The sequence below is a fragment of the Poecilia reticulata genome, linkage group LG8, assembly GCF_000633615.1.
Source record: "Poecilia reticulata strain Guanapo linkage group LG8, Guppy_female_1.0+MT, whole genome shotgun sequence".
Taxonomy (NCBI): domain Eukaryota; kingdom Metazoa; phylum Chordata; class Actinopteri; order Cyprinodontiformes; family Poeciliidae; genus Poecilia; species Poecilia reticulata.
In genome coordinates, this window is record NC_024338.1 from 23,871,911 (window position 1) to 23,885,928 (window position 14,018).

At 38.4% G+C, this 14,018-nt stretch overlaps 1 protein-coding gene across 1 annotated transcript in view; it reads left to right on the forward strand.

The window, feature by feature from the left end:
• The window catches only part of prkcab (protein kinase C, alpha, b), a 107,477-nt gene that overhangs the window by 69,066 nt on the left and 24,393 nt on the right, over positions 1-14,018 (forward strand). The window contains exons 3-4 of the mRNA XM_017306310.1: positions 6,272-6,383; positions 8,988-9,116. Coding sequence (XP_017161799.1) covers positions 6,371-6,383; positions 8,988-9,116 — 142 coding nt within the window. The 5' untranslated portion in view covers positions 6,272-6,370. The remainder of the gene's footprint in view (positions 1-6,271; positions 6,384-8,987; positions 9,117-14,018) is intronic.

Here is a 14,018-nt window from a genome sequence, read left to right on the forward strand (position 1 = left end):
CACACACATCCTCATCCCTGAGATCCTGAGATCCATCCTCGTCATTTTCCCCTGTTTCCAGCTCTTCGGCTCTGCTTTCTTCATTTTTATCTGTTAAATTGAGGCCATTGGTCTTTCTTTTTTCACATCACTCTCTCTCAGCATCTCTTGCAGTTTATGTGTAACAAGCCTCTCATTTAAAAAAAAAWAWMTTTTTCTCYCTCAAAGTAAAGTTGATGTAAATATAAAACATCCAGGCAAACTGCTTTGYGGTTTTTTTYYTCTCRCTCACTGAGTGCATTAGACAGTTTGTGCCCTTCACCGTCAGACTTTTGGCGACTCGGTTGAGGCTGAAGGGTGAGCCTGACTGCATTTGGTTGTTTCGGGTCGGCGCTACCAGCAGAGAATTTCTGAGGATCCTCTCGGCTAAAAACAACCCCGTTTGGTCGTTTCATTCAGCCRAACAGCTGACCTTCAGCCTGGAGGGAAGGCAGCATTTCATCACATGCATCTAGCTCTCAGTCTGATCTTTATTCCTCTCTTCCTTTTCTTTTATCATCTCATTTATAAGTGTGGCTCTCTCATTGTCTTAGAACTGCTGGTCTGCAGACTTGTGCACATGATGCTGTAAAGCCACTCGGTGATTTTCCTCTTGTTCTCACAGTTTCCTTTTTCTCCAGTGACTCTCAATCTATTGCTACATTTTCTCTAACCCATTATCTCCATGGCAACTATTCAGTTGTTCACTTTGCTCCCCAAAGGGCTTTTTTTCTTGACACAAATACAGAGTCACACCATGATCCTCATCTTTTAATTAATGAATGAATTTATTTTTTGTTAATCTGTCTCTTTTTTTTTTTATTTAACACCTCAGCATGATATTTAGCAAACATTTATTTATYACAAAGTGACTTGTTTGTGAAATGCACATATTGCTTTGCAACAGTCTGAACTTTTTAACAAAAACGTAAATGTATTTCTCTGGGATGTGGGGTGATGTATCGGCATAGTGAAGTGGAAGGAAATGGAAAAAAATGTTTTGCAAATAAAAATCTGAAAAGCTTATTCAGCCCACCTGAATAAGTTCTCTTTGACACCGCCTTTTACCAGTTCCCCTTACTTTTTTGACCATTCTGCATTTCCAAACCAACTTAAGCTCAGTYAGATTGGTTGCACAGCTTCTGTGAACATCAGTTTTCATGTCGTGCAAACATCCTCTGTTAGATTAAGGTCCAGACGTTGACCGGGCGAAAAAGTTTGGCTAACGACGTCTGCACCTCAAGAATTTTGTGCAAACTCACGGCCGCGTCTGACGAGGTGATTTGGACAGCAGGTCAGAGTGGCTTTACATATAATTAAGCCCAGAAATGTTCATGTGCATGTCAGATTTAAGTTTAATGTGAATTTTACCTTAATCTTTGCTTTAACTGTAAACAATATTAACATTTTGATGGTGTTGAATTTACACCAAAGATAAATKATTAAAATATCAGTGGAAACATGTAAAAGGTGGATGAATAGATGTTTTTTTTGTTGTTTTTTTTGGGACAATGTAGAAAAGCTAATTTTAAATGTTAGAGCACAAATACAATCAGGCTCAACTCAGAGTTCTTGGTTGTTTTCCCATTTATCTTGTTCAACAAACCTTTTGGTCATTAAATTACTTGATTGCTTCAGCTTTTATTGCAAATAGACAATGTTAAGAGTTTTGTTTGTATTTAAAGATTAAATTAGAAAAGTCACAGCTGAATGTTAAAATCAGACCTAACTGARCCRSRTAAAAAGGTACAGTAGTTTAAAGCACTTTTTTAATTGTGTCGCCTGTTGAAAGTTTTGTCTATTAAAAGTAGCCGAATCTCAATTGTCCCTCTACTTTCTAATTTCACTTAACTAATTTCCAAATGAGACTAGATGTGCACTTGAGGAAGGATCAGCTCAGAGGTCATTGGCCTGTGAAATAGCTGTATTCAAATTGTCTTTCTTATACGTGTGCTAAGCTCATGTGCGCTGCAGAGCAGGCGGGGGTATTCTGTGCTGATTTAGCTCCATTACTGATATCTTCAGGTTTTCAACCCGCAATTGTTCATATGATTAAAGGTGAAAATCTTATAGAGATCTGTTGTTTGTCAAATTAGCAGCTCAAAATCCCACACAAAGAAGAGCTGCAGAGCAGAAACRGAGCAGCTTCAGTTTAAAGGTATTCTCAAAACATCCGTCATAGCTGTCAGGGCACACGGCTGGCTCAGTGCACGCACATATTTATTTTTTTTGTTCTAAAATCTCCAAAGAGGAGGAAAATGGTGAGCGCAGCAGTCTTCACATGCAGTTCATTTAATTTCCAGTGGGCTGCCTTTGATTGGGGAGCGTGTTTTTGTTTTCTTTTTGTTGCAAAAGCACTTTTTTAAATCTCAGTTGTACTCATTGGAAGCATACCCTCCTGCTGCCAGTGTTTTACATTTATCGGTAAAGAGTTTTTATTAAGGAAGGAAATAGTTTTCATGTGACAGGCTTCAAGCATTCACAGACTGGATAGATCTTGAAAAGGCAATTAGAAAAAAAAGTATCAACAGTTTTTCCATCAATTCATCCAGCCATGAAGCAGATGTTAACCAGCTTTAGATAATATCTCCTCATCACATAAATCTTTAACTTGCCTCTTTATGCTAATAATGTCTAATTATTAGGCACTGACAGATAATAGCACATTGGCACATCTGTAGACGCCTGAGTAAAATTAGCCTGAATAATGTTTGAGTCAGTGTGCTCGACTTCTTCCTCGTTCTTCTGCATGATGTGGCCCTTGTTTCCCTCGCAGGGCTCATCATCTCGCCTCAGTGCAAACCGTGTCACAGGTTTGTCTGCTAGCATCTTACCCACACAGCATGATGCCCTGTGTTTGAGTAATTGAAAGGACGTTTCAGGTGAAGTTGTYTTTAATGTGACGCTGCATTGGTTTGCAGGCATGTGTTTGTAGCTTGCATTGTCGCYGCATTCATACTCGTGATTAGGTGGTATAAACATTCAAGAACCGTTGCWGATAAACAAACAATAATAGTAGTGTGTGTAAATTGACACCACAGCAGGAGCAAATTTCTTCCAGTCTTATTATCCTTTCAGTCCCTAAAGCATTTTTTCCACTGATGGATGACTGAATGCTTACAAAATGCCTCAAAGAAGTAAACTATGTTCTGTTCTGAGCATTTGTGTTCATAGGGTTCAACTGTTTCAAAAGAACAACAAAAGGGGTTATATTCAATAAAGTGGCATGAACAAGAAGGCGTTATGATATATTCAATAAAGTGGCATGAATAAGAAGGCGTTATGATATATTCAATAAAGTGGCATGAATAAGAAGGCGTTATGATGCTAGTTTAATGGCCCTGGTTCTGGACCAGGGCAGTTTCAAATTATMTGAATTGATTTTATCCAATCACTAAAGTTTGGCTGTGAGGTATATAATGCACCAGCTCTATCGTAAAAGAAACTATGCTATGAAGCTTACCAGAAATCACCTGTTCTGTAAACAATCATCCCTCACTCCATTGAGGCAGGTGCAGAGCCAAAAGAGATAGTTTTAATGCCTTAAACGTTCCTGTTGCTCCGGCTTTGATTGCCCAATATTTTAGAAGAGAAATCCATCTTAATGGGTCAAATCCCAGACACAACACTGGAGGTAGGTGAGAATTAAGTGGAGTGGCGTAAGGCAACATCCTGGCTAGTTTCACTGAGGATCTTGTGTAATTTACTGAAGGTTTTCACACTTAAATATTAAAATGTACCACTAAGCCAWACAAACACATTTAAGATAAAAATGTCATTTAGTCGCTGCGTTTGACACAAATATATGAATTCACAAAGCATCTGCCTAAATAGGAAGGTAAATGGATAATTTTGTTCAATAATCATGTTTGCCATCTCTTTATTTGCTTAAACCTGAACTGTGTTTGTTTTGTTTTYGCCGTGCGCTCCCTGCTTTGTGTGCATTGCGCAGAAGAAGCTTTCCCATTTGTGTAAAACTGGAGATTAGTTTTTATGGGTAAGCTGCTAGCATTATGATCCACTTACACAACTCACCGTGTGCCATTGAGTGTGTCATGAGCTCTGTGCTTATTCACAWATTATATCCATTAACAGATTCATTGTTTTACTTCCTGTTGCTATAGGGGTTTCATGCTTTTAGGTTTTGAAACCACATGTGTTTTTTAGGTTACTAGTGAAATATGTGTTCATAAAGCCACACGGGAGCTTGTATGTAAACGCTTGATAAACAGTCAGGGATTTGCAACAGTTTAATAGCTGTCAATTTTCTTGGAGGAAACTGAGTTTAACTACAAAAATGTTTCAGAAAGTCAATTATGAACCACCAGTTGGTTGTAAAATTACTTTTCTAAATTTGTATGTTTATATTTAGTTGTATATTTAGTTGTGTATGTGTTAGTACAACATATTTGCCTTTTTCACTGTGATATGTAAATGACATACACATCATTTGGCATTTTCTAAATGTCTTCCCAAACATAAAAGCTCCAGCACAAATTCTGAAGAAAATGCATGTTGGCATGCACACTCTAACACATGCTGAAGCCCTGGGCTCTGCAAAGATTGTATCTCAAAATGCATTTTTCTCCTGTCGAAGACTCACGACTAACTCCWCATGGTTCATTTTATCCAAGACCAAAAGCAGAAAAAGAGACAGTTACTGTGTGTGAAGGGAAGACAATGTTGCAATAAACAGTGCAATAAAAGTTTCTAGGTCTTCACGGTTATTTAGACAAGAGAGTGAAGAAATATTTGAACACAGGCCAAAAGAAGACTCTCTGTCCTCTGCTCCTCGGGCCCCCAACTGGACACATTTCACTCATCAAGTTTCGATTAAACGGAAGTCGGCGTTCCCAAAATGAAATACTTGTTTAATACAATTCATGAGGGAAAACTGTGGTCGAAGGAGCACGACCAAAATGAACACTTAAAAGCAAATACTGGGGGAATAGAGTAAAAAAAATACATGTTCCCAAATAGAGTATGCTAATAAAAGTTTTCAGAGAGCCTCACGCTCCTGACTCATACCCCAATCTGTCAAATCGTAGTACTCAGAAGTCCTTTCTCTTTAAAACGTTGACATTCCCTCGACGTCTCCTCCTCTACCATCCCTCGGTCCCACTCTCTGACATCATGTTGTTTACCTAATGCAGTCGGCTTGTGGGAAAAAAGGCCCTTTTTAGCGACGTAGGCTTTCTTACTCAGTCGGTGGCCTGTATAATTACACATGCAGCCGTTCTGACACAGTTCAGCATGATGGAGGCAACGCTGATGGGGGTTTATCCACCCTCATTTGCAGGGCTTTAATTAGAGCCATGTTTGTTTTGCAGTGATTGCAGAAATTAGCTAACCTCAGCTAACACAGTGCAGGCAGAAAAATGTATGAATTGGTCCATAGCAAATGAGACTAAGCCATGCTGATCAACGGATTTTCTAGCAAATGTTTCTGAAACAATGAAGATTTGTTTTTGTGCAGGCGAATGTATGCTTTCTTCCTTTCTTCCTTCCTTTCTTTCTTAAGTAAATTAAGTAATATTTGCCCACATCACCATATTTTCCCTTTCTCATATATAGTTTTTGTTACTTATTTCTATTTGATGTGGTCATATAATACACAGAACCACGTTCCTGGATATTTTTTTCACACAACGCGTTTGAATTTCCCAAACTCTTTAATTTTTCTGAAGATTTCTTTAGCGTATGTGTGTTCTCTTCATTGCTTCCTGTTTTTCAGTCAGGATAAATGTGGACCAAAAAAAGTTATGACAAAACTGTATATTCTCATATAGGCTTTAATCTTCCTCAAAAACACAGGCTTCCTTTTAAACCTAAAGCTGCAGTTGCTGTACCACACTCTGTCTCCACTCCTGAAGCTGCTCCCCTCCCCATCTGAGGGGAAACTGTCACAGGTGGTAAATATAAAATGCATTGCTGCTGGTGCACTACTCTGGGAATGTCATCGCAAAAACAGATTAGAAATTCTGGCAAGCTGGTGCTGATAGACTTCCTCGGGCTCGTGTGCTGAGAAACCGAATGTAAGTGGAGCTCATTTATATGTAAAAGTCCCTCAATCCAGTTTTAACTTTCCCTGTTATCCTTGTGGGAGTCTCCTTTTACGTCATGCTCGCCATGTGGTTTCAGGGATGAAAACAGCTCTGTCTCCTTGAGTCTTTTGAGACTTTATTTGAACCCTAWTTCAGGTTCATAATATCTCRTTCAATTGTTCTTTTTGTCTCGTGTAAATTTTCCCCAGGACCCCAGAAGCAAGCATAAGTTCAAGATCCACACATACGGCAGCCCCACGTTCTGTGACCACTGTGGATCGCTGCTGTACGGACTCATCCACCAAGGGATGAAATGTGACAGTGAGTATTACTCCATCTGTATGTCTGTTRGTGTGTGTGGGTGCACCTGTGTTGAATATGCGGCACTGCTTTTCCTTGAGCCAGTCCTAATGAGAACAGATGGGAATAGCCTGGTGCTGCAGCCCACTAAGAATTCACYGCTCTGCCCCACGGAGACCTTTCTGTGATCCCGTTCTTCCCACACACTCTCCACTTTTGACTTTTCTCCCCTGTCTTCGGCTAATATGAAACTATCCGAACGTCCTCAATTCTTRAAYCGAAGTCATGGTTTTGCCCATTTATTCCCCATTCTTTATTTTTAAGCTGATCAAGCTGATACAAAATCCTGAAATATCTTTAAATGAAGCTGTTGACAGGTGTTCCACAAGGAGCTTTTGTTGGACTTAACTCWTTCTATCAACAATATCCCATATGTACTTGTGTCCTTCCTGCCTTCTTTTCTTCCTTGTAAAATATAACTTAKTTGTCAGTTGCATCCTTTATTCTGCCTTTTCTACATTGTGCTTGAAGACCTAACTCTCTAACCTTCTAGAATCAGTCTGGAGTTTTCACATGAACACTCTGTGGGAACCTTGTGTGCTAAATCTGCATCACTCTCTCATTTTCCTCTCACTTTCTGTCCCTCACTGTACCTCTTCTCTCCTGTCCTCTCATCTGTTGCAGCTCCATCCTCATCTATCACCCTGCCTCCCTTTCTCCTCCTCATACGCAGTACATCCATCTATGGGCTTCCAGTGGTGCCCTAATCGTATATGGTGATTAGAGCACACTGGAACAAATGAATGTGAGGAGACCAGGGCTATTACAATCTGCTTCAACACATTCTGTCTCTCCTTTGCTCTTCCTAGCACATCAAGACAGATGGATATACATAGAAATGTGATCAGGATAAGATGTAAATACTGTAGAYGAGCTTTAAATGAGGAATAAACTTATTTACATTGTAATATCTGCTGTGTCAAACYGAAACAAGAAAAAAAATGGCAACAATTATCCGAGCCTGTGCTGGAAAACCTCCCAGTGTAGATTGCCTGCACCTGTGCATTTCTAGGGTACAAATATTGGCAAATGTTGAGAACAACAACAATTTTCCCCCAACAGTCAGCAGATTTGATCTGCAGCAGCAGAGATGATTGCTTCACAGTGCCTCATAATGCAGAACGTGTGGGAATAACTTCCAGCTGTAGCATGAGGAAAGATGAAACATCTGGGGATATTTTGATTTGATAAACTTTTGCAGTCATGTACAGTGGGGTTTGTGTTTTTATGTTTTCTCCCTTACAAAAGGAATGTACTCTCTCAATGTTTTATTATACTTTCATTTTACCATAGAGAGATTGCAAAAAAAAAAAAGAACACAGCACATTAAAATTAAGTGTGTAATTTCATGTCATTGTGTGAATTGAGTACCGTATTTTCCGCACTATAAGGCGCACCTAAAAACCTTCAATTTCCTCAAAAGCTGACAGTGAGCCTTATAATCTGGTGCGCTTTATATATGGACCAATATTGAGCCACAACAGGTCTAGCAACTACGGTAAGCAGCCGCCGACTTCATTTTYRCCCGTAGAAGAAGAAGCGTGCGGTGCATGCTGGGATAGTTGTCAGAATGCTGGTTTGTTAATAAAGTTTGACTGACCTATCTACCTACCGACCGTCTAGAATCAGGTTGTCTGCAGGTCACTTAGCACCACGTTCTCCACAAACATGCTGTGCATGAACGGAGAAGGGTGACCATCGTCCGGCCACGCCCCGVCCCAGTCRCGGAAGGCTCTCCTCGCCGATCGGAGTCGGACTGTTTTGTTGACATTCACTTTAGTTCAGCTCCATCTAGTGGATGCATAACGTAACTCCAGCCTCTACTGTAGCGTCTATTCTATGCGCCTTATAATCCGGTGCGCCTTGTATATGAAAAACGTTTTAAAATAGGCCATTCATTGAAGGTGCGCCTTATAATCCGGTGCGCCTTATAGTGCGGAAAAAATGGTATTTGATTTAACTGTTACACAACAATTTCTCTATTATGTTTTAGATTTGTATGTTTTTCATATTTATCAATATGCAAAAGTTGACCTATCATTAATATTACATCCACATGCACTGTCAATGGTGCAGTCTTTTAAAGCTACCCAAATAGAAGATTTCTTATTGGCCTTGAAGTTAAATTTGTACAAACCGAAGTACGAAACAAAGGTTTATGTTTGCCGACTGCAGGTTTATGATGTATTAAAGCTAAAATTTGTTTTTATGGTTCCTAAATTACTTTGGTTTAGCTTCCTAGTTTATTTCTTTCTCATAACATCAACCCCTCAAACAATTTTTGTACTTCCTCCTAAGAGGCAGAGAGTTTTCCTTGCAGCTTCTTGCAAATTGCATGAACATTATTAAACCCAGACAAATTTAAAAATAACCAAACTTTCTCTCTTCATGTACTCAACTCTCCCATTTTATTTGAACAGCAAATGGATTTCCTCCAACTTACAACATGGGAGAAAGAACCCAGGGGGGAAAAAAAATAAATAAAATGATCACACATGCAGGAATCAAGTTATCACACTCACCTGTAAGCTGAGTTGCTTGTTTTTGTCTTTTGCATTCMTGCAGCCTGTGACATGAACGTGCACAAGCAGTGTGTGGTCAATGTGCCGAGCCTGTGCGGGACAGACCACACTGAGCGTCGGGGCCGCCTTTTCCTCAAGATTGAGGTCAGCGGGGACCGGCTACACGTCACAGGTTGGTTTTAATCTCTACCCATAACTAAGTCTGCCAAAAAAACACACAAAAAAACGGGTGACTCTTAATGTGACATTAGCCGTTAGCTTCCAGATAGGTTTGTAAGATGCTGGACAAAAGAATCTGCCTTATTTTCTCTTATTTATGAACAATCCAAATATCAATGGAAATGCATTTCAAAGCCCTGCCTCATGCCAAGGTCTGCAGCAAAGTGCTTCTCTTATGTGGATAAATAGCAAAGTGCCACTACTTCAACTTTTTCATAAATTATAAAACATTTATGAAAAAAAAAATTAAAATTAAAATTAATTATTAATTATATAATTATTTTATTTTCATAACACTGAAATGAATATGCRTACAAATTGTTGCTGTAAGGAGGTTTACCATGATGTTTATTGATTGCTATTATTAAAGTAAGTTTCATAGTAGCGTAAATAAAATGTTGGGAAATATAAAAATTGTTGTCTGAGGACGTCTGGAAACACCTTAGACCATTTAGTCCAAGGTGCAAATACATGTGACAGAGCACCATGGATGATGTGTTGATGCCAATGTGGCAGAGAGTCAATGTGCTCATAGCTACTGACATCAATATATCCTGATTTCTAACGCATTCATTGCATTACCTAAGAAAATTATTACTGTCACTTGACAATTATCTTGAAATAATAACTCATGTAGATTTAAACTGTCTGTTTTCTAACTTCTTGTTGCAGCCAGCTGTGCTGCAGTGCTAACCAGCTCATTTTGATGAAGACAGAAATACTCCATCAGACTAGAAATTGCACAAAATAGCACATAGTCACAACAAACCAGCTGATTGGCAGAAGTCTGTAGCTTACAAACAGTGCAGTTGAAGATACAGATAAAGTAATTCAGTTATTAGACATATGAGTTTTTGCTCAGATCCAGTAATGGTGTTTAATATGCCACTACTTCCACAGTTCTATCGGGCTTCAGTAGATGAGTTTTGGTGTTGTTTTCTTATAAATAGTGATTAAAGCCTAGCATGCACTTACATAAATCAAAGGTAACTCTAATTATGTGGACAGCTGTTGTTCAGACTGCAAATATCATACAGGTCACGACCCTGATGAGTCAGTAAGATTAAAGGTTGAAGATGTGGACAGTAGTAACCCAGCAACTGATTCTAAAGAGCTCATTAAAACAAAAACAAAAAAAGTAAGTAGAAATAAAAGAGCAAAATCAGAAAGGCTTTGGTTTGGTGCTTTAATTTCTCTGAAAGCTCAAGTAAACACATGTTGTAAAACAGGTGTCTCAGAGGTGAATCAGCAAAGAAGAAGTTAGCTGTTCCAGCTCTTGCAATCCACAGGGCAGCACCTTCAGCACAAAATAAAACATTAGCTTTCATGCTGGTTAGCGCAGAAGCTGTTTGAACTTAATAGCTACAAATGAGCAAAACAGAACTCAGTCATCATTTTTTATTTTTATGTATTATTGTTGATCTCTTAATATGAAAGCAATTTCYKTACAAAAGCTTTAGAAACCCCTTGTTTTTGATTTCAAAACATGCATATAAATGTTTTTTCCATTGATAAGGTTGTTCAGAAGTTTTTAGCAAAAGAAAAACTTGTTAACTGGTAAAAAAWAAWAAAATWAAAAAAGTACAACATACTTGTGGGTCAGCATGAAAGAGAAATCAGGACGGCTTTTCCAGTCTTCCCGTAACGAATGTGTGCCTGTGTGTGTTTCAGCACTTCTAAATTATCCTGTCAGTCAAGAGCAGCACCTGCAGTGGAGAACTCTCCAGTGTTAAAACCCCTTTTGGCAGGGAGGAAAATGACTGCTGGGTCACTTCCACCACTTCTCTCCTCGTCACGCTCATAAACTCACACGTTTTCATACAACAGCTTGGCGAGACAGTGGTGGTCAGGGAAATTTATATCAGAGACCAATAAATAGAATAACTCCACAAAACGCACGGGGAAGGGAAAAAAAAAAAACTCCAGCTGCTGCAGGAGGAGAGTGACGAGTGTGATTGAAATTCAAGCCTGTTGATTTCATAARAAAAATGTGCTTGCTGTTGGAAAAGTGACACAGCACGGGGTWTATGCTGATTACGCAGTAGCTTTTTAACTGCTGTTCATGGGAAATCATTTTACCSGTGTGACTGCTAAACATGCTTTGGTCATTTTCTATTCAAAGTTACATTTGTTTCTTTCTCAGCAAGCCAGAGAAAGGCACAAATGTGAAAAGAATTTGTCTAAAAATGTAAAAACAGTGAAATGCATTCCTAAAATCTTCAGCTTTACAATTCTGGAACATGTAATATAATGTAATGTAAATGCACAAAAGCCTTTTGAAAAATGGCTGTAAACATGGCAGATGAACAGTTTGAGTATTTTTATAATTATTTTGCTCATCTAGAACTTTTTCCACATTTGTGTCTCTTTTTTCTTCACCATTTTTCCTGACAAGGATGAGGAGAAAATCCTAGACTGTTAGCTAGGATGCTGACTGCAGTGGTGTTGTTGACCTGATTATTAGGCCCGTCACAATAACACATTTTGTTAGATGATAAATTGTCCCARAATTTATTGCAATAAACAATAATTGATGTTTTGAGATCATTTTCAAGTAATATAATAGTAATAATAGCACAATAATGCAAGAACACGTTCTCAAAGATCAATTAACTTTAAATTAATGAAGATTTAAAGGCTGGAACTGAAAGACATCTAAAATATCCAAGATAAATAAAGAAAACAACAGAAACAACAAATAAAATAATAATTATCTTTCCAAAAAGGACTAGTTGAGACCAAAACACCAGACTTAAAACTTTTAGCATTCAGTTTTTATAAAAAAAAGAGAGAGAAAAAAGAAAAAAACAATAAATCAAGCAAATGAAAATGATTGAGTTTCCTTTAATCTATCATGCGATTAATTGATTTATTGTTGATTGTGACAGGCCTAATGATTACCCAAGTCACTTTTAATGAAACAAGTCCAAAGTAAAACTAAACTGACTCACACTTACATGTTTTAGATCTTTTCTTTATTGAAATACAAAGCAAACTACGTGCTGTTTGTGAAATGCTGGTCCCTCYTTTCACTGTGTTGGCTTCAGCAGGACATTAAATTGACATGCGTGTTGTGAAGTTGAGAAAAATGAGTTGGAGAAATTGTGTTATTATAGGGATTATGTAGTTGGAAACATTAATTAACATTTTGTTAGATTTGTAACCAATCAAGTGCCTCGTCAAAACAAATAGTAAGTTCCTCAAAGTGTAAGAAATTCAAAAACAGAGCAATGCTAAATACAAAAGTAAGATTTAATATGTTATAAACATTAGTAATTCATCACAGAAGACCAGAATAATATGCYACACTTTTAGTTTTTAACATCACCGTGTGGCGCTAAAGGAACAACCTTGTCCGACGTGAGATCTTAAATTCCTAAAATCTTTTAGTAAAATTAGCTTTTTAACATGTGAATGGATCTATTAGCTGCAACTCTACCAAATGGGAGTCAACAAAAAAAAATGAAATGTWAAATTTTTTATGAGCYGAATGAGCAGAATTTAAAACTCGCCTGCGTCTTTAGAAGAGAATAAGACAACTTGAACCGTCAAATATTTTCATTATTGTCATCAATACGTCTCTTACTACAGAAAATATGTACAGTTTAATTAATAAATCTAAGCAAGAAAAGAAAGGAAAAGCTAACTGAGCTGCAGAGGCATGATGGACAGCTTTCTATAGGAGGGAGGAAAGATCAATACACAGTACAATACTATTGGGAACAAATGCAACRAAAACATATGTTCTGGAGTGTTTTCTTTTCTTTTTTTCTTCCTTTGTAATGGCAGTGATCTGAACAGTGAGGCCACATCTTGTTCTCCAGCTCCCCTCTGGCTCACGCGCGCAAGTGGCAGGCCTCTGTGGTTCACTGCACCAACATGAACTTGATTAAATCTTTCCGGCCAAGAAAACAGACACATCTCCTCAGGCTCACTCCTCCTAAACAGCTTCTCTTCCTCCTCCTCCTCTTATTTCTTCCTCCTTCTGTTCTTCCCTTTGTCTATCCCTTCCATCCTTTTCTTCCTTAATTCACTTTTTTCTTACCCACCTTTTCTTTTGAGACACTCAGACTCACTCATCCTTGTCATCACCCGTTTTCTCCTGATACCCGCTGAGCTCCTGTCTGTTACCTCGGATTATGCTTTATTCTTCCCTTTCCCTTTTCAGTAGGACATCAGTTCTTTTTTTTTTAGTCAAGAGACTGTTTCTCTCTGTCTTGGATTTAGTGCTTTATTGTCTTCTATACTGTTTTCTTCCTGATCCTTCCCTTCATAGTTTAGAGTCGATTTCCTCATTTAATCCCCTCTTTCTCCCTCATTCTGATCACCACCTTTATCCCRATCTTTATTTATCCTCACAAAAGGCGGTTTGTGTGAAAGCCGACAGGCTTCAGCAGACATTTCTCCTGGCTCTTTGATGACGGAGTTGCGAAGAAACGTCCCTGGATGACCTGCCCACACACACACACACACACACACACACACACACACACACACACACACACGCAAACAAATACAGAGCTTCTGACGACGGAGGTTTGCGCAGCACTTGTTAAGGGTGAGATTTCCCAACGCCGACATGCTTGCCTCGGCTTTGAAGCGCGAGTTAAACTGAAATATATTTGTTGTCTGGCACTATGGGACTTTTCATTTGAACTAGACCCTTATTTGGTCAAAAGTCTGCCATGTTATTTTACTTCTCTGTAATGTAATTGTTGCATGGATGTAAACATGAATGCAGTTCAAATGTGGGGGAAATATGAGGTCAGACTTATTTATGATTTTTGCAGAATTCTTGTGTTTAGATGTCTCAGACTGCAAGTAGGCATGAGACTAAAAAAACGCCTATTTTAGT